The sequence below is a fragment of the Pristiophorus japonicus genome, chromosome 4 (assembly GCF_044704955.1).
Source record: "Pristiophorus japonicus isolate sPriJap1 chromosome 4, sPriJap1.hap1, whole genome shotgun sequence".
In the NCBI taxonomy this organism is placed as follows: domain Eukaryota; kingdom Metazoa; phylum Chordata; class Chondrichthyes; family Pristiophoridae; genus Pristiophorus; species Pristiophorus japonicus.
Window position 1 is genome coordinate 86,266,969 of NC_091980.1, and position 26,962 is coordinate 86,293,930.

Sequence of the window (26,962 nt, forward strand, 5' to 3'; positions counted from 1 at the left end):
TACGCAGTCACTGGACACTGATCCTTATTGATAGGGCTGTTTTCCAATTGTATATTTTCGAAGCGGTTTGTGAACTTTATTGCTTGGGGTGATTATATGCGGTCACTGAAAATGAGTGGGTGTTGGCAAGTCTATTTTTCATTTCAAAGAATTTTGTCCGCATTTTGCGAGTAGTGGCAACTACCAATCGGTACGCACCCATGTTATCGAATAGAAATGTTGGCAAAACTTCACCTTTCCATCTGCAAAATAATACTCATGCGCACGCGCGGAGAGAAGCCGGTCACGCCCGATTGTTCGCATGGCCATCTGGGAGTTGTAGTTTCCCGGCGCCGCACTTTTTGAGAAACAAACTACACTTCCCAGAAAGCACCGCGCCGTCGCTCACACGCGCGTGTCTGCTGCTTCCTTGTTACTGCGACAGTGCGGAAGGAGCGACACCACGAAGCGAATCAGAGCGGCGTTTACAAATAGTTCCCCGTCCCAACTTTAGTTTTCTTTAAAATCTGTGTTTCTCGTCACCCGCCCGCCCGCAATGGCTAAGAACCTGCCGCCCGAAGACCCTAACTTAATCGCCATGATCGTGGATCACTTGAAGAGCCGCGGCCTGTTCGACGAGTTCCGCAGAGACTGTCTGGCCGATGTCGACACCAAGGTGAGAGCGGGGAGGCGGCGGATTAATGCGGCCGGCCGGGCAAGGCGTTCTCCGCCCTGCTCATTTAGTTCCGCGGTAACGATACACCGGGCCGACCTCAATCCATCTCCAGGGCTGTCTGGAGGGAGCTATGTGACGAGCGGGAGCCCCGTGTTTTAGATCAATATAATAGCTGAAGGCCCTGGCTTTTAAACCGCCGGAAGTGACGCCCGCTCTGAATGAACGGCACGCGGCAATTAAAGCTTTCTCCGCGGCCCCAGCGCGAGCCCGGGCCGCCACCCTGTCGCTCCGGAGCCCAACCAATCACACGTCGCCGCTCCGAAGCCCAACCAATCACGCCCTCCCGCTCCGGAGCCCAACCAATCCGGAGCACAGCCAATCACACTTGCCCGCTCCACCCGTAGTCCAACCAATCACACCCTCCAACTCCAAAACTCAACCAACAACACCCTGGAGCCCAACCAATCACATCCTCCTGCCCCGGAGCCCAACCAACCACACCCTTCTGCCCTCCCCATCTTCCACTCTGGTCCCTTCTTGCGTCTTCTCCCAGACCTCTCCTCCTGCACTAACCCAGACCCCGCTTTCAACTTCCGCCTCGGACCCACCTCCTACCCCGGTGTCTGCACCAACCCACCGGCCGCTCTGCCCCAGACCCTGCTCCCAACTCCCACCTTGGACCCTCTTCCCCACCAACCGAACCAGACTGCCCGCTTCAACCACACCCTCCTCCCCAGAGCCCACTCCCACTCCACAGCAAGCTCCATCCTAGAGCCTGCACATCAACACTGCCCACAGGATGGTGATGGTCCGGCTCTCCCTGCCCCCTGCCCCCTCCCCCTCGTCCAGCCGGCTCCCCTCGTCCAGCCCTCCCCCCCCCCCCCCCCGTCCAGCCCGCCCTCCTCGTCCAGCCCCCTCCCCCAGCCCCCCCTCGTCCATCCGCCCCCCCCCCTTCACACTGCCCCTCTCCACTCCGCACGCCTCTCGCCTCCTCTCTCTTCTGCACCTCTCCCCTCCAGCCACCACAACTGATCACATGCAGGTGGTGCGTGAGCAGGGAGTTATGAAAAAAAAAGTTGAAGTATCTACTCAGTCACACACAGCTTGTGATATTAAACTGACAGCCGTTGATGCTGTTTGTTTAAACTTCACTGTTTAAATATAAATAGTATTGGACTGCTGTCAGTGAATTGGAATGTCGTAATCCAATAGGGAGTTCAGCTGACAGATATAAACTGTTTTGAGCTTTGCTCTTATGGTTTATCATCCTCCAAGCTACTGAGTTGCATTACTATGTTGCAATTTGCTGACAGCCATCGAGTATCCTCTGTACGTGTCTGACACACTTCAAATATTGAGTCCAATAGTTCTATCTGTAACAAATGTGAATGTAAATAGTGTTTCCTCAGCGAATACTGCAAAATCTTTTGCAGAACTGAAGTGCTCGACATGGAGCTTTTTTTATCATAGAATAGAACACATGAAAACTTGTTTTGAAAACTTTTAAAGGACATTGACTTCTCAGAGGGTTAACTATATTGTGATTTTTTTTGTAACAGTAAATTGACTTTGTAAGTGCAGCCCATAGATTTAAATAAAGGGTGTCAAGGATGATTATGGGGGGTTGCTGTGTGTGTTTATGAAGGATATAACAGATGGTAGACAGTATGTAACCAGCAGTAATTCAACTGAACAATTTGGACCACTTTATAAACTGTTCGAGCAAAGCTCAAGTGGTCTATGAGTGTCAGCAAAACCTAGAGATTAGAATACTAGCTTAAATTTACTGCCAGCTGATCCTTTTACTTTGCTTCCACATTCAACAAAAATATTCAAACAATCCATGAGAATGACTGAACATAGAGATGGTGGGAAGCAGGTGAAAGCTAACTTCAATCGAGCTGCCCAGTATATTAGTTTTCTTTGGATTCAGGATTGGATGTAGGTTAGTGAGAAATAATAGTATTTCATTTGCTTAATATTAAAAATTCAACATTTCTACAATAGACTGACTTGCCAATTCTAATAAGTTGCAGCCAGCAGCACAAGATGAGATATTTATTGTGTTGCATTCCCTCCACAGTGTTTTATTTATCACTGTTTGTGACAGTCTCGATGTGTATATATAACCATCGAATGATTTTGGAGCCATTGCACAAGCAGGCAAATCTATCAAATGTAGACTAATTCTGTCTGTATTTATCTACAGTTGAGTTCACTGCCTGGCCTTTGTGTCAAGCATGTATAAAGGTTACTGGATGATGACTAGTGAATTCACTGGGAAAATCGGGTGGCCAGATATAAATTATGAGAACAAAACTCCTGTCTGGAATCCAATTTTATATTTATTAAATCGTATTCTGCTCTTCACCAATTCCAGGAATGTAGTCTGAAATCAGCAAGTGAGTTTGGACAGTTTAAATAAGGCTTAATTTAAAACAGTCCAAGGAACACTCCATGAACATATTTGCAGAGTGGATGATGTACAGTACACCAAATCCATCCGTTGTGTTCTGCCGTCGGGCAGGTCATAACAAGTCTCTCATGACTCAGAGGGCCACTTACTAGGGAAGAGTAGCTGAGGTAGTTTCCTGGTGCCGCCTTCACAGTTTTTATCTTCGGGTACCTTCTTTTGGATGGGCTACAGCTGAGACTAAAGAGTCCCACCTGCCCTTTATGATGGGGGCAGCCACCCGCACCCAGCAGACTCAAGTATTCCCGCTGGATGTCAACCCAGTATTCATAGCCAGAGTTCCGTTCACCACTCATTGGGGATATCTAAAGTGTTGCCTGAACCCAAACCTTCTGACTCGGGCATGAATACTACTACTGAGTCAGTGGTCGCTGCGTCTGAATGTGAGTGTCCTGCTGGATGTCAGCCCAGTATATAGAGACCATTTTGTAGTTTTCACTCACCGGGGCTTTCTGGAATGGGGCTCGAAGCTTTCATCTTCTGGCTCAGAAGCGGGAATGCTGCAACGATACCAAAGGCTCACTCCACACTTCAAGTACTGGTGGCCAGAAGTTTTAGGTATTTTGTTCACTTTGCACTTCAATTACTGTCCACATAAAATCCACCTGGGGTAATGGAGAATTTCGATACCTAAGACCTTATGAAGGACTTGAACATTAATGAAAAAAAGGTTCATGTTATCTTTTGAAATCTAACCTACAGTATATGCCATACTTACACATATTTATCCTTGAATATCTAAAAAATATAACCACGTAAGTCTGTGCACATCTTTGGAAATGTTGCAGAGGTAATAGTCTTGAACAGGAAGCTTCAGGATGAGTTTATAACAGTTGTTTTTTTTGGGATAAGATGATTGTAGGCTGTTCTAAAACTTTCCTTTTTATTTTCAATGTTCTTCTGCACTACGCTCCCTTGTGCCTAAGAGGGTGCCCAGGTTACTTGCTTTTGGGCATCTTCCACCTCACGATTGTCTCCGAGATGGTATGCGATAAGATTGCCCCTCTTTTTTGTTAAGGTTATGTGACCCAGCTAAGATAGTTAGCTTAGAGGGGGAGCAAATATCTGTGGGTCAGTGGTTTATTGTGCACAGGCTCTAACTCAATGTGCTAATCTAAGAACGTGCTATTGACATGAAGTAAACATAAATAGGATTTTGGTTCTGTGTTCAGTGTAGGAAAGATACTATACATGTACTTTTAAACTCTTAACATTTATTTGACTTGTTTTAATCCATTTCTGTTAACCTGTGCAGCCAGCCTATCAGAATCTCAGACAGAGAGTTGATAATTTTGTGTCCAATCACTTGGCTAATCATGAGTGGAATCCAAGCCTTAACAAAAATCAGCTGCGTAATGAGCTTCGACAGAGGGTCTATAAGTGAGTACACTTTTGTTTAAATCTTTTTACAGCTTCCAGGGTTTTATTCCTTGTTAGTTTGGCTCCTTTCATGCTATCTGACTTGTGCCTCTAACTAAAACCGCCTATTTCCACATCCATAACATTGCCCGCCTCCATACACTCCTGGCCTCCCACATTCTACACTATGTAAATTTGAGGTCATCTAAAACTCGGTAGCCCATGTCCTAACTCGCACTAAGTCACGATCACCACTGTGCTTGCTGACCTACATTGGCTCCCGGTTAAACAACGCCTCGATTTCAAAATTCTTATTCCTGTTTACAAATCCCTCTATGGCCTTGCCCCTCCCGAACTCTCTAATCTATTTCAGCATCACAACCCCACAAGATGTCTGCGCTCCTCAAATTCTGCCCTCTTGAGCATTCCTGATTATAACTGCTCAACCATCGGTGGCCGTGTCTTCAGCTGCTTGGCCCCTAAGCTCTGGAACTCCCTCCCTAAACCTCTCCGCCTCTCTACCTCTCTTTCCTCCTTTAAGACGCTCCTTAAAACCTACATCTTTAACCAAGCTTTGGTCATCTGTCGTAATTTCTTTTTGTGTGGCTCAGTGTCAAATGTATTTGTTTTGTCTTGTTAACACTGCTGTGAAGCGCCTTGGGATGTTTTACTACATTAAAGACACTATATAAATAAAAGTTGTTGTTACTCTCCTTTACTCAAGGTGCTGATTCCTGCTGGCATACAGTTCCATGAACTATAGTAACCATTAGTCAGCTTCATTGGCAAGACTTTAAAAAAATCTAAAGCCAGCATTGATTGCCCATTCCTAATTGCCCTGCTTGATACAATGAATGGCATGCTAGGCTTCAAAGAGTTGGTGTGGGAGTGAAGTCACATAGGTAAAACTGGGGAAGGATGGCAGATTTCTTTTCCTAGTGAATCAGTTGGGTTTTTACAACAATCTGACAGCTTTATAATCACTTCTACTGATTGTAATTTTTTATTTCTGGATTTTTAAAAAACTGGTCAGACCCCATCTGGATTACTGTGTTCAGTTTTGAGCAATGCACCTCAGGAAGGATATGCTTTGGAGGGGGTGCAGCACAGATTCACCAGAAAGATTTTGGAATTCAGACTGTTGAATTATGAGGCTAGGTTGCATAAACATAGCTTATATTCCCTTTGTGTAGAAGATTGAGGGCTGATCTGATCGAGGTATTTAAAATATTAAAAGGATTCGATTGGTTAGGTGCGGAGAAGCAACTTCCTCTGGTTAATGAGTTAAAATATAAAACCTACTTATTGCTAGAGCATACAAAACTAGAACTTCTATAATTGGAAACTATAAATATGAATGCATTTTAGTATTTTTGATGTCTACAGTTGCCATTGTTAAAGTGTTACTGTTATTTACTGCTTGCTTGTGAGTCCTCGTAAGGCTGAGAACAAGTTATTTTAGACAACAGCTTCCAGATTGTCTATAATCTACCTTTTTTATAGAATTCTTTTTTTAAGCTCACAGAGTAAAATGTTCTGATCAGTTTTGTAAATAAGGGCAGTAAAAAGGTACATGGAAATATTATTGAGTATAACACGCAAACCAGATGGCTAGAATGCCATCCATTGTTACATTTCTCTTAAGGGCTCAATAAAAACTGTTGACGAACTGAAAAGAAGGAGGGTAGTACTTTGCACTGAGTACCAAGAAAATAATTTTGATCTAATAGTTTGGTGTTCATTATTAGTATGTAAATCTTTGTTTTGTAATTGTTTTTGAAAAGTAATTAATTCCACACCCCTTCCAAAAAAAGCCAGCAGTGTCAAAAGGGACAACATCTTTCTCTAAAATTTCACTGAACCTTTTGACGGTTATTCTGAAAATGTTGCTGTTGTTACTTGTGGACTAGTAGAAGTGTTTGTTATGCAGCCTATATTTCAATTGCTCTGTTCAGGTATTTGAATTTGCTAATTATCTTAATTAAAGCGCTGTAAAAATTGTACATCCAAAGTGATATGTAAAAAGTATTGTAACCTCAAAAACAAATTTAGTATTTTTACTTTCTTTCTGATTATAAACATGTGAGGAACCATTTGTGCATTTTATAATCTTTCTCTTTAGCCCATTTTGTAATCTTTTAATTAGTATTCAAGTAATGAATCATCTAAAAACAACTTATAAAAAAAGATTTGAGTTTGCCAAACTGAATATAATTTTCTCTCATCTGACCCTAAGTGTTTCCAACATGAACCACACATTTTCTGCCTCTAGAACATTTTTGCTAAAATTATTTCTACAGTTTCTCTATATAATGCTATTCACAGGAATGTTTTTGTAACTGTTATTCTCAATTCTACTTTTAGAATGAGGTGACAATGTTAGATACTTTTATTAGATGCATGTAGTTATCCTTGTAGTCTCTTTAATGCAGTATGGAAAATTAATATAGCTGTGGTCTAAGCAATTGATGCTGCAGAAAGGCTTACCTGTAAAATCACTAAATAATTACATTTATGTACCCCAGATCAGGCATGTTGGAATCGGGCGTGGACAGAATTATTTCTCAGGTCGTGGATCCGAAACTGTATCATATATTCAAACCACAGATAGAAAAGGCGATTCATGAATTTATGGCTACAGAAATGAATGAGGATGTTGTGCCAAATCCACCTCCAGAGCCTGAGAAACAGGAGCTCTCTGCTCCAGCATCAGGTACACCCTGAGGTCTCGTATCATCTTTTTATTTTTCAATTTTTGCATTCATTTGTCGTGTTTCTTTTTTGATCCATCACTTTCACATTGGAAAAAAGTAATAATTGCAACCCATTTAAGATCATCGTGCATAATAATAAAAATGGTAGGCTTATATTTTCTTCTAGTTGTTCATGAGGTTATATAAACAAAGGGACATGTAATTCACAGAGAATAAAACTGCCTAGATTTGCAATACACTTCAGGCACCCAGTGCAGCATCAGGCACACCCAGTCAAATACAGAAGAGCCAATTGCAGAGTAAAGCCTGAAGAGTAACAATTTCAGGCAGGAGAAGACCATCTGCCTATCTAATCCACTTATCCACAGGATATTCGAATAACCTGTAACATCTGAGTGATTTTGCCAATTAGTACCAAATTAGGGGCAGTTTTCTTTTGGATTGAGACTGGCCAATCTCCTTTCACATCCAGCAGACTGGAGACTTTCATCCCAGCGGGCTTGGCTGGATTTGAATGCCCTAACATTTCCACCATGCCAAAATTTTGATTCTTAATTCCAGATGGTCTTGTGTTTGACTGCAGATTTATTACCAAAAGCTATCTCTTTGCATTTAGTCCCAATCGCCTGACGTATCATGGTGCTTCTGCAGTTTTTTCTTTTTATTTGTGCATTCTTCCTACTTTCTTCATTCTCCATAAGTAAAGTTAGTATCAACAATCTAAAAGTTGTTTTTGTATAGACATTGCGTCCCACATTCCTTCAAATTAATTGATACGCGTTGCCATAATTGGGATCACTGTGCTGATCATGTCCTTACCAAGAGGTAGAACAAGCTTTAATCTAAACTACTTCTAATGTGGAATTAACATTTTCTTATAGAAAACATATGTGAGTTTTCTAAATTGTGTTTAATATTTTACTTTATATGATGCACAGTTGTTTGCACCTTTACAGTTTCCCAATGCAATATATTTTAAATGATGCTAAAGTGCTAGTATTGAGAGTTTTTAATGACCGTGCATTTTTGTTTGCATTATCTCTACATATAAACATGGATATTGAAAGGTTTATTACACGTGCAGCAATTATAATGGGTGACTTTAATATGCACATAGATTGGGCTAGCCAAACTGGAAGCAATACAGTGGAGGAGGATTTCCTGGAGTGCATAAGGGATGGTTTTCTAGACCAATATGTCGAGGAACCAACTAGGGGGGAGGCCATCTTAGACTGGGTGTTGTGTAATGAGAGAGGATTAATTAGCAATCTCATTGTGCGAGGTCCCTTGGGGAAGAGTGACCATAATATGGTGGAATTCTGCATTAGGATGGAGAATGAAACAGTTAATTCAGAGACCATGGTCCAGAACTTAAAGAAGGGTAACTTTGAAGGTATGAGGCGTGAATTGGCTAGGATAGATTGGCGAATGATACTTAAGGGGTTGACTGTGGATGGGCAATGGCAGACATTTAGAGACGCATGGATGAATTACAACAATTGTACATTCCTGTCTGGTGTAAAAATAAAAAAGGGAAGGTGGCTCAACCGTGGCTATCTCGGGAAATCAGGGATAATATTAAAGCCAAGGAAGTGGCATACAAATTGACCAGAAATAGCAGCGAACCCGGGGACTGGGAGAAATTTAGAACTCAGCAGAGGAGGACAAAGGGTTTGATTAGGGCAGGGAAAATGGAGTACGAGAAGAAGCTTGCAGGGAACATTAAGGCGGATTGCAAAAGTTTCTATAGGTATGTAAAGAGAAAAAGGTTAGTAAAGACAAACGTAGGTCCCCTGCAGTCCGAATCAGGGGAAGTCATAACGGGGAACAAAGAAATGGCAGACCAATTGAACAAGTACTTTGGTTCGGTATTCACTAAGGAGGACACAAACAACCTTCCAGATATAAAAGGGGTCAGAGGGTCGAGTAAGGAGGAGGAACTGAGGGAAATCTTTATTAGTCGGGAAATTGTGTTGGGGAAATTGATGGGATTGAAGGCCGATAAATCCCCAGGGCCTGATGGACTGCATCCCAGTGTACTTAAGGAGGTGGCCTTGGAAATAGCGGATGCATTGACAGTAATTTTCCAACATTCCATTGACTCTGGATCAGTTCCTATCGAGTGGAGGGTAGCCAATGTAACCCCACTTTTTAAAAAAGGAGGGAGAGAGAAAACAGGGAATTATAGACCGGTCAGCCTGACCTCAGTAGTGGGTAAAATGATGGAATCAATTATTAAGATGTCATAGCAGCGCATTTGGAAAATGGTGATAGGTCCAAGTCAGCATGGATTTGTGAAAGGGAAATCATGCTTGACATTTCTTCTGGAATTTTTTGGGGATGTTTCCAGTAAAGTGGACAAAGGAGAACCAGTTGATGTGGTATATTTGGACTTTCAGAAGGCTTTCGACAAGGTCCCACACAAGAGATTAATGTGCAAAGTTAAAGCACATGGGATTGGGGGTAGTGTGCTGACGTGGATTGAGAATTGGTTGTCAGACAGGAAGCAAAGAGTAGGAGTAAATGGGTACTTTTCAGAATGGCAGGCAGTGACTAGTGGGGTACCGCAAGGTTCTGTGCTGGGGCCCCAGCTGTTTACATTGTACATTAATGATTTAGACGAGGGGATTAAATGTAGTATCTCCAAATTTGCGGATGACACTAAGTTGGGTGGCAGTGTGAGCTGCGAGGAGGATGCTATGAGGCTGCAGAGTGACTTGGATAGGTTAGGTGAGTGGGCAAATGAATGGCAGATGAAGTATAATGTGGATAAATGTGAGGTTATCCACTTTGGTGGTAAAAACAGAGAGACAGACTATTATCTGAATGGTGACAGATTAGGAAAAGGGAAGGTGCAACGAGACCTGGGTGTCATGGTACAGCAATCATTGAAGGTTGGCATGCAGGTACAGCAGGCGGTTAAGAAAGCAAATGGCATGTTGGCCTTCATAGCGAGGGGATTTGAGTACAGGGGCAGGGAGGTGTTGCTACAGTTGTACAGGGCCTTGGTGAGGCCACACCTGGAGTATTGTGTACAGTTTTGGTCTCCTAACTTGAGGAAGGACATTCTTGCTATTGAGGGAGTGCAGCGAAGATTCACCAGACTGATTCCCGGGATGGTGGGACTGACCTATCAAGAAAGACTGGATCAACTGGGCTTGTATTCACTGGAGTTCAGAAGAATGAGAGGGGACCTCATAGAAACGTTTAAAATTCTGATGGGTTTAGACAGGTTAGATGCAGGAAGAATGTTCCCAATGTTGGGAAAGTCCAGAACCAGAGGTCACAGTCTAAGGATAAGGGGTAAGCCATTTAGGACCGAGATGAGGAGAAACTTCTTCACCCAGAGAGTGGTGAACCTGTGGAATTCTCTACCACAGAAAGTAGTTGAGGCCAATTCATTAAATATATTCAAAAGGGAGTTAGATGAAGTCCTTGCTACTCGGGGGATCAAGGGGTATGGCGAGAAAGCAGGAAGGGGGTACTGAAGTTTCATGTTCAGCCATGAACTCATTGAATGGCGGTGCAGGCTAGAAGGGCTGAATGGCCTGCTCCTGCACCTATTTTCTATGTTTCTATGTGTAGTGGCAAAATCTTGCATTGGCAGATGCCTGGAATTTGGGGTCGGGATGACGGCGAACTGGTAGTGTTTGCCGTCATTCCGCCTTTGAAACTGACCACGACTTTGGGATTTGACGCATGCGGAAATACCGAAGTTGCGGTCTGTCATTGACGACTCCGAAAAAGGCTGTGCTGTGCTGCCTCCCACCCCCCCACAAACAGATCCGGCAATCTGTTGTAAACAGCCAAGTCATTGAAATTGACCAAAACTTTGGCTCTTGCGCAGTAATTACACTCTTAAATTCCCCACTAAAAGTTAGACCCAACGGGATTAGGTGTAGCTGGAGTTTTGACAGCGTTATTACTGCTAAACAAATGTTAAGGACCTTGAAAACTAGTTTCAATTTTGTTCAGTGTGAAATTTATGCATTTTAATAAAAACTAAAAATTTAGGAAACTTTTCCCCCCCAAAAATTAACGTTTGCCCATCTTTATTTCAGGTTTAAACATAGAAAATGCTGGAAATCTCAGTGGGTCAGGCAGCATCTGTGGAGAGAGAAACAGAGTTGACATTTCAGATGCCCCTTTGTCAGAACTGGCAAATGCACAACTTCGAAATGATCAAATTCTTAAGGAGCACTGAAAGGGGGAGGGGAGGAAAGAACAAAAGGGAAGGTCTGTGATCGGGTGGAAGACAGGAGAGATTAGAGAGACAAAAGGGATGATGGGCCGACGTGAGATGGTAATGGCAAAAGTTAGAAAAAGATTTGTCTAGATAGGGTGTGAATGGCGGAATAATTACCAGCTGCCATGGGAAACAGAAAAAAATTACATAAGATCGGCGGGGGGGGAGGGGGAGTTTAAAAAAAGGAGGAAAGGGAGCAAAATTAGGGCAGGGGTTATGGTCTGAAATTGTTGAACTCGAAAGATGAAGTGCTTATCCTTGAGCTTGAATTGACCTTCATTGGAACAGTGTGGGAGGCCGATGTCGGAGTAGGAGTGGAGTGGGGGATTAAAAAAGGAGGGAGAGAGAAAACAGGGAATTATAGACCGGTCAGCCTGACATCGGTAGTGGGTAAAATGATGGAATCAATTATTAAGGATGTCATAGCAGTGCATTTGGAAAGAGGTGACATGATAGGTCCAAGTCAGCATGGATTTGTGAAAGGGAAATCATGCTTGACAAATCTTCTGGAATTTTTTGAGGATGTTTCCAGTAGAGTGGATAAGGGAGAACCAGTTGATGTGGTATATTTGGATTTTCAGAAGGCGTTCGACAAGGTCCCACACAAGAGATTGATGTGCAAAGTTAGAGCACATGGGATTGGGGGTAGTGTACTGACATGGATTGAGAACTGGTTGTCAGACAGGAAGCAAAGAGTAGGAGTAAATGGGTACTTTTCAGAATGGCAGGCAGTGACTAGTGGGGTACCGCAAGGTTCTGTGCTGGGGCCCCAGCTGTTTACACTGTACATTAATGATTTAGATGAGGGGATTAAATGTAGTATCTCCAAATTTGCGGATGACACTAAGTTGGGTGGCAGTGTGAGCTGCGAGGAGGATGCTGTGAGGCTGCAGAGCGACTTGGATAGGTTAGGTGAGTGGGCAAATGCATGGCAGATGAAGTATAATGTGGATAAATGTGAGGTTATCCACTTTGGTGGTAAAAACAGAGAGACAGACTATTATCTGAATGGTGACAGATTAGGAAAAGGGGAGGTGCAAAGAGACCTGGGTGTCATGGTACATCAGTCATTGAAGGTTGGCATGCAGGTGCAGCAGGCGGTTAAGAAAGCAAATGGCATGTTGGCCTTCATAGCAAGGGGATTTGAGTACAGGGGCAGGGAGGTGTTGCTACAGTTGTACAGGGCATTGGTGAGGCCACACCTGGAGTATTGTGTACAGTTTTGGTCTCCTAACCTGAGGAAGGACATTCTTGCTATTGAGGGAGTGCAGCGAAGGTTCACCAGACTGATTCCCGGGATGGCGGGACTGACCTATCAAGAAAGACTGGATCAACTGGGCTTGTATTCACTGGAGTTCAGAAGAATGAGAGGGGACCTCATAGAAACATATAAAATTCTGACGGGGTTAGACAGGTTAGATGCAGGAAGAATGTTCCCAATGTTGGGGAAGTCCAGAACCAGGGGTCACAGTCTAAGGATAAGGGGTAAGCCATTTAGGACCGAGATGCGGAGGAACTTCTTCACCCAGAGAGTGGTGAACCTGTGGAATTCTCTACCACAGAAAGTTGTTGAGGCCAATTCACTAAATATATTCAAAAAGGAGTTAGATGAGGTCCTTACTGCTAGGGGGATCAAGGGGTATGGCGAGAAAGCAGGAATGGGGTACTGAAGTTGAATGTTCAGCCATGAACTCATTGAATGGCGGTGCAGGCTAGAAGGGCCGAATGGCCTACTCCTGCACCTATTTTCTATGTTTGTATGTAAAGTGGCAGGTGACCGGAAGCTCGGGGTCACGCTTACTGACTGAACGGAGGTGTTCTGCAAAGCGGTCACCCAATCTGCGTTTGGTTTCCCCAATATAAGGGAGACCACATCATGAGCAGCGAATACAGTATACTAAATTGAAAGAAATACATATAAATCACTGTTTCACCTGGAAGGAGTATTTGGGGCCCTGGACAGTGGGAAGGGTGGAGGTAAACGGGCATGTGTTGCATCTCCTGTGCTTGCACGGTAAGGTGCCGTGGGAAGGGGAGGGGGTGACTACGGAATGGACCAGGATGTCGCGGAGAGAGCGGTCCCTTCAGAATACAGAGGGGAGGGGAGGGGAAGATGTGATTGGTGGTGGGATCATGCCGGAGGTGGTGGAAATGACAGAGGATGATCCACAGATGCTGCCTGACCTGCTAAGATTTCCAGGATTTTCTGTTCTTATTTCAGATTCAGCATCTGCAGTATTTTGCTTTTTTATTTCAGTTTGCCTTTTCTCCTTTTGAGAGCCCCAATCTTTCTTTTGTTTTCTAAATAGTTAGAATTTTAAGAGCTTACTCACTTCCTTGTTAGCTGTCTGAGAAATCTTGAGAATTCAAAGCTTTTGCTTCGCTGCTGACCGCAAATTCCACGCAGTTGTGTCTTTATCATAGGAAACTTCCTAAAATTGCTTTCCATAAAGAAAAGGAATAGTATTAAAAGGAATAAAGCCACAAACTGAGCCATGGTGTGAGAATTAGGATGGGGGGAACAAAAACTTGGTGGAAAAGATGGATTTTGAGTGTTTTACAGGTGGAGAAAAACATGGTGAGTTAGAAGAATTTAAACAGTGGTTTCTAGAAAGGAGGACTTAGGCAGCCGAAGGCCAATTCAGGACAACGTTTAACTATTGGGATACTGGGATAGAATCAGTGTAAAAGGTATACAGGGCACAGAATTCTTGAAATGCGTTCAGGAGAACTTTTCTAGTCAGTACGTAGCAAGCCCTACAAGAGAGGGGTGGTTCTGGACTTTGTTTTAGGGAATGAAGCTGGGCAGGTGGAAGGGGCATCAGTGGGAGAGCATTTTTCTGGTAGTGATTATAATTTAGTTAGATTTAGCGTAGTTATGGAAAGGACAAAAATAGACCAAGAGTAAAACTTCTCGATTGGGGAAAGGCTAATTTTACTAAGCTGAAATGTGATTTAGCAAAAGTTGACTGGAAACAGCTACTTGAAGGTAAATCAGTGTCAGAGCAATGGGCATTCAAGGAGGAGATAGTGAGAGTTCAGAGAAAATATGTTCCCACAAAGGAAAAGGGTGGGACTCCCAAATCTAGAGCCCCCTGTATATCATGGGGCATACAGGGTAGGCTAAGGCAAAAAAGGGAAGCTTATGTCAGATACCAAGAGTTCAATACTGCAGAAAGCCGAGAGGAGTATAGAAAGTGCAGGGGTGAAATTAAAAAAGGAAATTTGGAAAGCAGAGAGGGTATGAAAAAATATTGGGAACTAAAATCAGGGAAAACACAAAGATGTTTTATACATACATAAAGAGCAAGAGGAAACTAAAGAAAGAGTATTGCCCATTAGAGACCAAAAAGGTAACCTGTGTGTGGAGGTGGAAGATGTGGGTATGGTTCTTAATGAATACTTCACAAAAGAGGAACGATGCAGACATTGTAGTTAAGGAGGAAGAGTGTGAAATATTAGATGGGATAAACAAAGAACGAGAGGACGTATCAAGGGATTTAGCATCTTTGAAAGTAGATAAATCGCCAGACCCAGATGAAATGTATCCCAAGCTGTTGAGAGGCAAGGAAGGAAATAGAAGAGGGTGTGGTACCGGAGGACTGGGAATGTAATACCGTTGCTTAAAAAGGGAGAAAGGGATAGACCGAGTAATTACAGGCCAGTCAGCCTAACCTCGGTGGTGGGCAAATTATTGGAAACATTTCTAAGGTCAGTGTTAATCGTCATTTAGAAAGGCACGGATTAATCAATGACAGTCAGTATGGATTTGTTAATGGAAGGTTGTGTCTGCCTAACTTGATTGAATTTTTTGAGGAGGTTGTTGAGGGTAGTGTGTTTGATCTAGTTTACATGGATTTTAGCAAGGCTTTTGACAAGGTCCCACATGGCAGACTGGTCAGAAAAAGAAAAGCTCATGGTATCTAAGGGAAAGTGGCAAGTTGAATCCAAAATTGGCTCAGTGGCAGGAAGTAAAGGGTAATGGTCGACGGGTGTTTTTGTGACTGGCTGGGTTTCCAGTGGGGTTCCACAGAACTCAGAACACTGTTCCATGCTTTTTGTGATATATATCAATGATTTAGACTTTAATGTAGGGGGCACGATTAAAAAGTTTGCAGATTATACAAAAATTGGCCATGTGGTTAATAGTGAGGAAGAAAGCTATAGACTGCAAGAAGATATTGGGTCTGAAATTCCAATCGATGTCTTCCCGCGGGCAAACGAGTGAAAAAGGGAATAAAGATGCGCACTTAGCTGTTGCTGCTGCTGTTCAAACTTCCGAGCCTGAGGCCTCTCGTGACTGCGCATCACAGTGCGTGCACGTCGGGACGTGTGCAGGCCGGAAGCTGGAGACACATGGCTCTGAGCAGCCAATCAGGTGCAGTATATTCTCATTCATAGTAATAGGAGTTCCGTAAGTCTGGAACTCATTACTATGAATGAGATCCCCCCCCCCCCCCCCCCCCCCCACCAAACATCCAAAACAAAATAAAAAATAGAAAATACACTACATATTTAAGATTCATTTAAATTAAAGTTCTTATTAAAAAAAATATATATATATTTTCCCGACTTTTTAAAATGTTTTAAATTATGCCTTAAAATAAACTTACCATAGTGGGGAGGGTTTTTAACAATAAAATGTGTTTTTATAACTTTTTATTTTAAAATGTTTTTGTATATTTTTAAACACTTGCGCCTGTAAAAGTAGGCTATACGCCTGCTTTTTCAGGTGCAAGATTTTTGAGGACATTTGCTGGGCAAGATATCCGTAAATATCAGAAATCTTGCCCTGCAAGTGTCCTCGCTCCCGATCTGCGGATGATCTGTCAAGCCAGAAACTTGACAGATCGGAAAAGTCGGTTTTCAGCGCATGCGCATTGCGCGCTGGAAACCAGCTTTTCTGATGCCTTCCCGGGTCTGTAGAAACTTCGTATGAACCCAGGACATCAGAATTTCAGCCCCAATAATGGACTGGTCAAGTGGCCAGAAAAGTGGCAAATGGAATTCAATCCAGAGAAGTGTGACGTAATGCATTTGGGGAGGGCTAACAAGGCAAGAGAATATACAATAAACGCGAGGATACTGAGAAGTGTAGAGGATAGAGGGACCCTGAAGTGCATGTCCACAGATCCCTGAAAGTAGCAGGACAGGTAGATAAGATGGTTAAGAAGGCATCTGGGATGCTTTCCTTTATTTGCCGAGAGAAAGAATATAAGAGCAGGGAGATTATTCTTTAACTGTATAAAACAGTAGTTAGGCCACAGCTCGAGTTCTGGTCACCGTATTACAGGAAAGATGTGATCACATTGGAGAGGGTACAGAGGAGATTTACGAAGATGTTGCCAGGACTGGTGAATTTTAGCTACGAGGAAAGATTGGATAGGCTGGGGTTGATTTCTTTGGATCAGAGGAGGCTGAAGGAGACTTAATTGAGGTGTATAAAATTATGAGGGGCCTAGATAGCATGGGTAGGAAAGACCTATTTCCCCTAGCAGATAGCTCAAAAACCAGGGTGCGTAGATTTAAAGTAGTTGGTAGAAGGATTAGAAGGGAGTTGAGGAGAACTTTTTACACCCAGAGGGCGGTGAGGGTCTGGAACTCACTGCCTGAAAGGGTGGTATAGGCAGAAACCCTCATCACATTTAAAAAGTACTTGGAAGTGCTGTAATCGACAGGGCTATGGACCAACAGTTGGAAAGTCGGATTTGGTCTGGAAAGCTCTTTTTCGGCCGGCACAGACACGATGGACCGCATGGCCTCCTTCTGTGCCATAAATTTCTATGATTCTAAAGGGAATGGGGAATGCACAAAAGACCTTAGCCAGAGAAGTGAAAGGTGTAGGATGGATGCAAGACTAGAAGAGGCTGCAGAGATAGGATGGGGCAAGCCCATAGAGGCATTTGAAGACCATGAAATGGATTTTAAATGTAATAAACTGGGGGACCGGAAGCTAGTGTAGCTCATTGAGAATGGAGTGATGGGTAAGCAGGGCTTAATGTGGTACAGGCAGCTCAGCTCTGACTAATTTGAAACAATTAATGCTGTATATGTTTAACCTAAATGTCATTCACTTGGATCTATTGAAATATATAAAGTTCATATTTAAAATCTGTCTGAATATTAGTATTGAAAAATATTTTTTCTTACAGGTAACACTTCAAATGCCCTAGCACCAGCATAACAATGACTGTTTTCTACCTTCAGTATCTCCTTCAGCTGTAGTTGCACGATCAGTCAAGAATAAATTTGACTATGGGGCAAAGATACTTATCTAGGATAAACCAAGTTGAAAACTGTCTACTGTTTACAGCAGCATTGCTGCATCATCATGTTGAATAGAGGAAGTGATGGGAACTGGACACTGAAGAAACAATGGTATTTAATGGATCTCAAATACAGACAAAGAATTTGGGGACTTTGGACTTTATGAACAGATGCTGTGATGCTTTGGGCAACATTTCAAACTTTGAAGAGAAATTAAGACAATTAGAGTAAATAAAGAAAAAGTTCTATTATAACTGGACAAATTGTGACTTCCATTGAAAGAGGACGTATACTGAAGAGATGGAATCTTTTTTTTAATTTCCAGGGTTTTTTTTCATGAAAGGTAGCAACCAACCTACCCAAAAGGTAATTCCTTTTTCTAAAAAAGAGTGAATATAATTGTGCAGTTAACCCTTTGAGGACTAAATAGCTTTTTTGCACCAAAATGCAACCAGCTTAATTTTTTTCTGGGTTCAGAGAATGCTGTAAATAAACATAATTTCTATTCTGTGCTTTTGTCGTCATCTTTAAAACATTCTGTACTCAATTTTTTGTGAGGTTCCAGTTTGTAGACCCTGTATGTCAGTAATTTAAAATCTATTCTAGTACTGCAAGGGTTAAATAGTGTATTTTCTGTGAAACCCTTAGTTAAAATGTTACTTTAGAAATTTTACATTCAAAGCTTCCATTTGTTCTAAAGGATTTATGCAGCTGAATTTATAGCTTTTCTCTTGTGTTACAATTAAACCAGATCTCTGTACACTGAAAACTACGGTAATTACTCAGCTGCATGTTTTATCCAGTTTTACAGTTGCAGTTTTGTTCTCATACAGTCTTTTCTTGTGTTGGGGAGGGAACAAGAGTTGCTATCTTATTACTCCTAGACTTTCTTTTCCCCTTTTTGGTGTTGCTAAAAGCCAACTATTGCAAGATTAAATATAATAGGAACTTAATTGTTGCATTATTTGAGGCTACTAAAATGTTACTTGCATGCAAGCTATCTGGTAGTATCGAAGCAGTGCTGGATATTTCTCCATCTTTCATTCTGTGTCTTGGGATAGGTGCTGTCTCCCAATTACTAGCTATATGTATGAGCAATTCAAACTTTCTCAGTGTGGCTGTGCATGAGGATTTCTAACCAAGAAAATCCTGCCTGGAGAGTTTGTTCATTTTGTTTTGATAACTTTTTAAAAACTACACGAGTCCCTCCCAATGCAGGCCAGTTTACACTGCTGCATTTGCATTGATGCAAAATGGCTTTGTGTACACATCAATGCAAAACAGGTAATATAATTCCAAAGTCAGGTCCATGATCTGAATGCAGCTGCACTTTAGGCAAGAAGTGATGGACCAGATCTGTGAAGCAATCTTGCACTACTTGGGCTTTGTACTGATTGCACTATAGCTGCAATGCAGTGCAAAGCACAAGTGTGCACAGCTCCTTTGGGTAAGAGATGTGGGAGATGGGACTGTATCACATTTTTACCACTTATATTGGCAATCATTTAGTTCCAATTCTATGAGCCAGGCATTTGAGTCATTCAGATTCCTTTTCTCAGTGGCACAATAGTAAATACATTTCTTTACGGATCTACAATTCTGGTGCCAGGATAAGGCAGCTAAAAGGTTACAAATTCAATCTCTGGTCTGTGCTAACTTAGGGAATCTTCACCAGGATGGTGCACTACAGCTGGCTTCAGAGACCCAGGGATAAATAAGCCAGGGTCCCTGCCCCTGATTGTAATTGCTATTGTAAGTGCATGCTTGTAGACATCGGATGAGAGGACAGGTTCAGGGCTCAACAGTGGTGCCTCCCACAATTGAATATGCTGCCTCATTTTCCAGACCTATTGAATTGTTTGGTTTCATGGTCATTGGCTTTCCATACACCAGTATGAATTTGGGTCTTAAAGTGATCTGGAAATGGAGGAAGATATAAATTAGGACAAATTAAAAGCCCGACTGTTTGTACATTTTTTTTTAAACTAACTCTTTTTGTTTTGGTTTGTTTTCCAGGATAGTTTTGAAGACTAATCTTGAAAACTTCCCTAGACAGAACAGTTTTTTCCCCCTTTCCACAGGTAATGAAATGTATCTTATTTTGCAAATTTACCGGATGATTCTGTATTTTCATTTTACAATAATATCTGGGTTCTCCTTGAGAAAATATCTGTCTGAAAGGAGGTGGGAATGACAGTACCGCATGGCTGTGGCACCCATTCACTGCTGGTTATTGGTTTGAATTTCAGAGAGAATAATCTTCATTTTGTACAGTGCTTACCTGAAATGACACCGAAGAACATAAGAAATAGGAGCAGGAGTAGGCCATCCTGTCCCCTCGAGCCTGCATTCTGGTGATACGGATCCTGGGGCTGTGAAGCTTCTGAAATTTAGGATTCAGATTTTTGCCTTAATTCTGAGATTCTGCTTTGGTTTGAACAGAATTCAGGTGACTGGAATCTGAAGCCAAGGTGTGGATCATTAGAAATCTGCAATAATTCAGCATTGAGCATCAAACGGCAAAGAACTGAATATGTAACCCTAGTTATTTAAAATAGGAAGAACTCCCCTGATAACTTGTGAAAGGGTATGGCCTGGTTTAGTACTAAGCTACGCAGGAGCATGCCCACCCCTATCTTGAATACCCTACGAGCTCTCCACTTTGTAAGCTCGAATGTGCAAAATGGCCCCTTGAGCAACTCAGTTCTTTCAGGAGAGATGAGAAGAAAATTGGCAAATAAATTAATTGGTATTATAGGTTAAGGTTGAACCAGCAGGAATGGTTCTGGCCAAAACTTGGGGAGAACCCAAATATATGTTACATTCTGGACGTGCATAGTTATCACTCCATATTGTATCGACCATATCATTTTGAGGACTTAATTTTGTAATATTCAGACACAGATCTCTAGATAATCTCTCCTTGTGCTGGAACATTTAATGTGAAGTAAAATATGGGAGAGTAAAATCTCAAAATGCTCAGGGTTTTCTAAATTCATTTTTACTGTGTATTTGTTTTATGTGGCCCATTTAAGTCATTTGAGCAATTTATGTTATATAGAGATCCTTAAAGACGAAGGTATTTGCCTCCTTGAAAACTAAGTGGGTTAATTGTATTAAAAGGGATCGTACTTCGCCAAGTATCAACGTGACTGAGTTAGCAACCTTTAGTGCTTCCAATATTTTTATACGGCTCCCAAATTTTAGTTAAATCACTGGATCATCAAGACTCTGCTTTCAGGGAACTCTGTGCACAGTAGACCTTTATATTACTGGAAGCCATAAATATCTTTTTGTCTAGACTGAGAGTCAACAGGGTACCATTTATAAATGTTGCGAATGATGTAGAATTGCTGGTTCTGTGAACTAATTGCAGGGCTGGTCCCTTGCAAATGCATGGTTACACATATCTTTAGTGTTATAAAAGGTGCACAGAAGCACTCATTGTTCTGGCATTCAGTGACTAAGCTTAAATTGTAGCAGAATCCAAAATTGAGTTGTTCACTAGGTCTGGTTGACCTATATAATAATTTTTATTGTCACTAAACCTATATACTAGCTCTTTGATATCTTGAATATCTTGTGACCTTGGTGTAATAGCTTACCTCCATTATTTTTATAAATTCGCTGCTAAAATTGTTAAAAGCCATGTTTCTGAGTTAAGTTCACTTCACTTTGAGTGGGTATGCCACAAGAAATCCAGTTCCAGGTTTACTGGTCCCACCAGGCATTGGATTCAGTGGTTACAGCCTAGTTTTGGTAATTGTGAATTAACAGTTCTACAATGCTGGAAGTTACACAAGTCTTTTTTTTTACATGTTCTCTACTGTTTTACTCTTCCATTAAAAGTTACGATATCCTTTCCTAATCTTGTGTCTTAACTAAAATCAAAAAATGGAATTAGTACTGGCTATGAAATGGAAGACTGAAATTCAATTTTGCTGTTTTTAATTTAAAAAAAAATGATTTGAAGCTAGATCAGAGAAACCTAATCAATATTTTCATGAGTTGTGCAAAAGACTTTTGATTAATGTTCTACTTATAAACTGCAAATGCAGCTTTTGGTTAAGTTCAATAAAATCAAACATTGTAAATTTTTCCTTTCGACCAAAATAAAAGTTTACTGCAAGATCTGAGAATTTGTGTATTTATTTTCTTTTTAGTCATGATCGGATATATTTATACAAAAGTCATAAGTTTTTTGAACTGGTTTCATACAACTGAGTGGCTTGATGGGCCATTTCAGAGGGCAGTTAAGAGTCAACCACATTGTTGTGGGTCTGGAGCTACATATAGGCCAGACCGGGTAAGGGCACCAGATTTCCTTCCCTAAAGGATATTAGTGAACCAGATGGGTTTTTAACAACAATCCGAAAGTTTCATGGTCACTATTAATTAAATTTATCAGGTACCACGGTGGGATTTGAACTCGTGTCTCTGGATCATTAGTCCAGTAACATAACCACTATGCTACGGTACCCAAAAAGTGCATATTCATGATTGGTTAATATATCCCAATGGTTAAATCTGAATTTAATAGATTCACAGCTTGTCTTGAAAAAAAGTGTGCATGTGAGTTGCATCATGGGAATTGTGGTTATCATCCTCTAGAATTATAATCACCAGAGTGCCCCTCAAACATACAATCTCATGACAACCAAGCAGAACATTTATGAATGGTGAGAGACTTGAGTAGCAGGAAAAGAAGTACCAAAAATAAAGTAATTTTTTTCAGCAATTTGCAGTTTAATCTGTTAAATAAAAATTCTGAGCAAACTGAATATTTCAATCACGAGTTTATTTTTGATATCTTAATGGACTTAAAAAAAAATCTCACTTCAAATGAATGTTAGCATCATATTTTGTCAGTTTTTAAATTAAAGAAAAATCAAACAGTGCATACTGATATTCTTGTGTTGTTGATGAATATGCTGATGGGGGCAGCATGCTGGGGTTACTCTGGTAGGATTGTGCTGAAGTATCCTTGCTAAAGACACAATAATAAACCCAAAGAAAATACAGCATCAATCCTGTGTTAATCCAGCTTTCTCATTATCTGACTGGGTGGCCAGACCCCAAATGATATTATTAACACTTCCTGTTTTGACAAAAGTATTTAAAATAATGTAGTGGGCCATGATTGTAATGTAAAATGTGTCCTGATGCTATAAGCATAATTCATGTGTAGTTGACTCTGCTGTTTAACATGGTACTCCGATCTAGATCCTGAGGTTTTGTTTTCCCGCTGCTGATCTGGTTTCTTTGTGGGGTCCTGGCCGAGATCGCTCAGCCCGGCACCCTGCTTCAGTGTCGGGCTGATCATGCGGCACCCCTACTCCCCGGTGGTCCAGGTAAGTCCCCTTTTTCTTCTGCAGAGTTGGCAGCGTGGGCCCTTCCCTTTAAGTGATGGAAGGGCCCCTCAGATGTGGCAGTGCTGCTGAGGCGTCCGCCCCGTTAGAGCCCCAGGAGGGAAGTATCGAAGGACCGCCTATGATGATGATTAACATGGTTCACATGTTGGCCTGGAGTTAACATTTGATGATGCATTTTATCTCTATGTTTTATGCAGATGAATTACTTGCCGTACCTGTGTTTATCGAGCTCCTGGCATCCAAAATGCTGTATTTTAATAAGATGACTTCATAGATCATCAAATTTTGAATAAAATAACATTTTGCAATTCCCACCTCCCCACAAGAAATTGTATACTCACCATTTCTCTCAGACCTGTAATATAACTTATAAATAATTACCAAAATCAACATTCACTTCCTGTGGAAAAATAAATCACTATGCATAAATGAATGTGCCAATTGTCTGACTTTAAATTAATGTCTTGGGGCACTACGTAGCCCTTTCAACATGCTGCAGCACAGATTGGCTGGATATAATTCACATCTGCAGCTCCTCAGACAGTATGATCCTCATCTAAACCTCCCCATCAAGGGGAGGTAATGGGTGGAGAGCAGACACCTTTGGCATGACCAAAGGCCTAGATGAAAGTTGACTGGGGATTAGTCCTTGACGTGGGAACTAAGAGAAGGGGAAGAAAAACAGGATGGGTTGTCAAAGTGGTGCAGTGAAGATTCACTAGATTGATCCCTGGGATATGAGAGTTGTCCTATGAGAAGAGATTGAATAGATTGGCGCTATACTCTCTGGAGTTTAGAAGAATGAGAGGTGATCTCATTGAAACATAAAATACTGAGGGGTATTGACAGGATAGATGCTGAGAGGTTGTTTCCCCTGGCTGGAGAGTCTAGAATAGGGGGCATAGTATCAGGATAAGGTCGGCCATTTCATGCTGAGCTGAGGAGGAATTTCTTCCACTCAGGGTCTTGAACCACAGTAGTCCATGTGGTAAATGGACTCCCACATTGCAGTTAGGTAGGGAGTTCCAAGATTTTGATCCAGTGACTACATCCATATAACGGCGATAAAATTCCATGTCGGGAAGTTGTGTAACTTAAAGGTTGTGGTGTTTCCATGCATCTGCAGCCCTTGTCCTTCTAGGTGGTGAAGGTGACTAGGTTGGGAGATGCTGTCGAAGAATCCTTGGTGAGTTGCTGTGGTGCATCCTATTGATTGTGCACACTGCAGGCACTGTGCTGGTGGTGGATGGAGAAGATGTTTGTAAGGTAGTGGATGGGATACCGATTAAGCAGATTGCTGGATGGTGTTGAGCTTCTTGAGTGTTGTTCCAGTTGTACACATCCAGGCAAGTGACTTGGGCCTTGTAGATGGTGGAGAGGTTTTGGGGAATCAGGAGGTGAGCTACTCGCTGCAGAATAGTCAGCCTCTGACGTGCTAAAGTAGCTGCGGTATTTATGCTGCTGATCCAATTGTGTTTCCAGTCAATGGTGACCCGTAGGATGTTGATGGTGGGGGGATTTGGCGATGATAATGCCATTGAATGTCAAAGGGAGTTTATTGAGAGATTTGCTGAATTGTTACTTTAGATGGTAATCTGGAGAAAAATTCCTGCTATATTCTGTCCACTAATGCCCTACAACATATTTTGAAAAGGTTGCTCACTTTTAACTGGATTGCAATAGAAAAATTGACAATGGAGGCAGGAGGCACTACTGGAACAGGAAAGGCAAAGTAAAATGAAACCCAACAGAAACAAGCTCCTGAGGTTTAAAAAAAAAAGAGACATCTGAAATAAAAGCAATGACTGCCCCAAAATAAACCAATCTTCATCTGAAAGAAAAAGATAGGTTTAACTTTTGGGTATGAACCTTGATCAGAAAAAGCCTTAAGGCAGGCTATATTTACTTGAACTATTCTGTGATATGTGTTAAAACTCTTCAGGCTGTATTTTGATCAGCCTTTCCATTGCGTTTTTCGGTGATATTCCTCTTTTCCGTTGAAAAACTACCCGGTGGTAATTTCATCAAAGTGTTCTGGTGGTTTCGAAATACCGCTGGGGAGCAGATCGCCGGCGTGCAACACTGAAAAAAATGCTTCCACCCGAGTTTGGTGTAGCGGTGATTTGTAGTTGAGGGGGGAAAAAACGGCGAGGAGAAACTAGCCGGAGCAGCCCTTCGATCGGTGGTAGACATGAAACCCTGCAAAAAAAGGTAAGTTAAAAAAAATTTTTAATTCTTTTGCAGCGATTCACTGGAAAAAGGTTCTGTGACTGTTTTCCGATTATTTTATTTTTTTGTTTTTTGAAAAATATTTTTTGTGTTTTTCCCCCCTCCCTAGGTCCAATTCATAGCCTCGGACTAAATATGACTAAATTTGACCAGGTTTGCGTTTTCCACCGAGAATCCATGTGGAACACCGCCTTTTCCCACCGGGTGGATTTTTTCCATTTTTTGATTATTCAGTTAAGTTTGGTGGAAAATTAATCAATAAGAAAAGTAAAAGTGGAGGGCAGAGAAACCCAAAGCAAAAAGGGCCACATTACAGCAAAATCCTAAAGGGGCAAAGGATGTTAAAAAGACAAGCCTGAAGGCTCTATGCCTCAATGCGAGGAGTATTCGGAATAAGGTGAACGAATTAACTGCGTAGATAGCAGTTAATGGATATGATGTAATTGGCATCACGGAGACATGGCTCCAGGGTGACCAAGGCTGGGAACTCAACATCCAGGGGTATTCAACATTTAGGAAGGATAGACAGAAAGGAAAAGGAGGTGGGGTGATGTTGCTGGTTAAAGAGGAAATTAATGCAATAGTAAGGAAGGACATTAGCTTGGATGATGTGGAATCGGTACGGGTGGAGCTACGGAATACCAAAGGGCAGAAAACGCGAGTGGGAGTTGTGTACAGACCACCAAACAGTAGTAATAAGGATGGGGACAGCATCAAACAATAAATTAAGGATACATACATGCAATAAAGGTATAGCAGTTATCATGGGTGACTTTAATCTACATATTGACTGGGCTAACCAAACTGGTAGCAATGCGGTGGAGGAGGATTTCCTGGAGTGTATTAGGGATGGTTTTCTAGACCAATATGTCGAGGAACCAACTAGAGGCTGGCCATCCTAGACTGGGTGATGTGTAATGAGAAAGGACTAATTAACAATTTTGTTGTGCGAGGCCCCTTGGAAGAGTGACCATAATATGGTAGAATTCTTTATTAAGATGGAGAGTGACACAGTTAATTCAGTGACTAGTGTCCTGAACTTGGGAAAAGGTAACTTCGATGGTATGAGACGTGAATTGGCTAGATAGTTAAAGGGTTGATGGTGGATAGGCTATGGCAAACATTTAAAGATCACATGGATGAACTTCAACAATTGTACATCCCTGTCTAGAGTAAAAATAAAATGGGGAAGTGGCTCAATCGCGGCTAACAAGGGAAATTAAGGATAGTGTTAAATCCAAGGACGAGACATATAAATTGGCCAGAAAAAGCAGCAAACCTGAGAACTGGGAGAATTTTGTAATACAGTACAGGAGGACAAAGGGTTTAATTAGGAGGGGGAAAATAGAGTATGAGAAGAAGCTTGCTGGGAACATAAAAACTGACTGCAAAAGCTTCTATAGATGTGTGAAGAGAAAAAGATTAGTGAAATCAAATGTTAGGTCCCTTGCAGTCATATTCAGGTGAATTTATAATGGGGAACAAAGAAATGGTGGACCAGTTAAACAAAAACTTTGGTTCTGTTTTCACAAAGGAAGACACAAATAACCTTCCGGAAATACTAGAGGACCGAGGGTCTAGTGAGAAGGAGGAACTGAAGGATATCCTTATAAAGCGGGAAATTGTGTTAGGGAAATTGATGGGATT

At 41.7% G+C, this 26,962-nt stretch overlaps 1 protein-coding gene across 4 annotated transcripts; it reads left to right on the forward strand.

Annotated features, from left to right (window-relative positions):
* The first annotated feature begins 382 nt into the window (after window positions 1-382).
* On the forward strand, window positions 383-23,301 carry LOC139262986 (biorientation of chromosomes in cell division protein 1-like). Of its 4 annotated transcripts, XR_011593018.1 has the most exons (6): window positions 383-655; window positions 4,384-4,508; window positions 7,013-7,200; window positions 17,600-18,080; window positions 19,731-19,795; window positions 23,284-23,301. XR_011593018.1 is itself a non-coding variant. In XM_070878404.1 (4 exons), the coding sequence occupies exons 1-4, from the start codon at window positions 536-538 to the stop codon at window positions 17,629-17,631; spliced, it is 465 nt and encodes a 154-aa protein (XP_070734505.1). In that variant the 5' UTR covers window positions 383-535; the 3' UTR covers window positions 17,632-19,713. The 4 variants fall into 4 exon arrangements, 1 of the variants encoding a protein (XP_070734505.1); XR_011593017.1 differs by lacking the exon at window positions 23,284-23,301 and having other exon boundaries at window positions 19,731-21,816; XR_011593019.1 differs by lacking the exon at window positions 23,284-23,301 and having other exon boundaries at window positions 386-655; window positions 7,013-7,212; window positions 19,731-21,816.
* Window positions 23,302-26,962: the final 3,661 nt, after the last annotated feature.

Excerpts from the sequence above, each read along its gene's own strand:
- LOC139262986 (XM_070878404.1), top strand. The coding sequence starts at position 536 with ATGGCTAAGAACCTGCCGCCCGAAGACCCTAACTTAATCGCCATGATC. Across the intron at positions 656-4,383 it reads TGGCCGATGTCGACACCAAG|CCAGCCTATCAGAATCTCAG; the intron begins GTGAGAGCGGGG and ends TAACCTGTGCAG. Across the intron at positions 7,201-17,599 it reads GCTCTCTGCTCCAGCATCAG|GTAACACTTCAAATGCCCTA; the intron begins GTACACCCTGAG and ends TTTTTCTTACAG.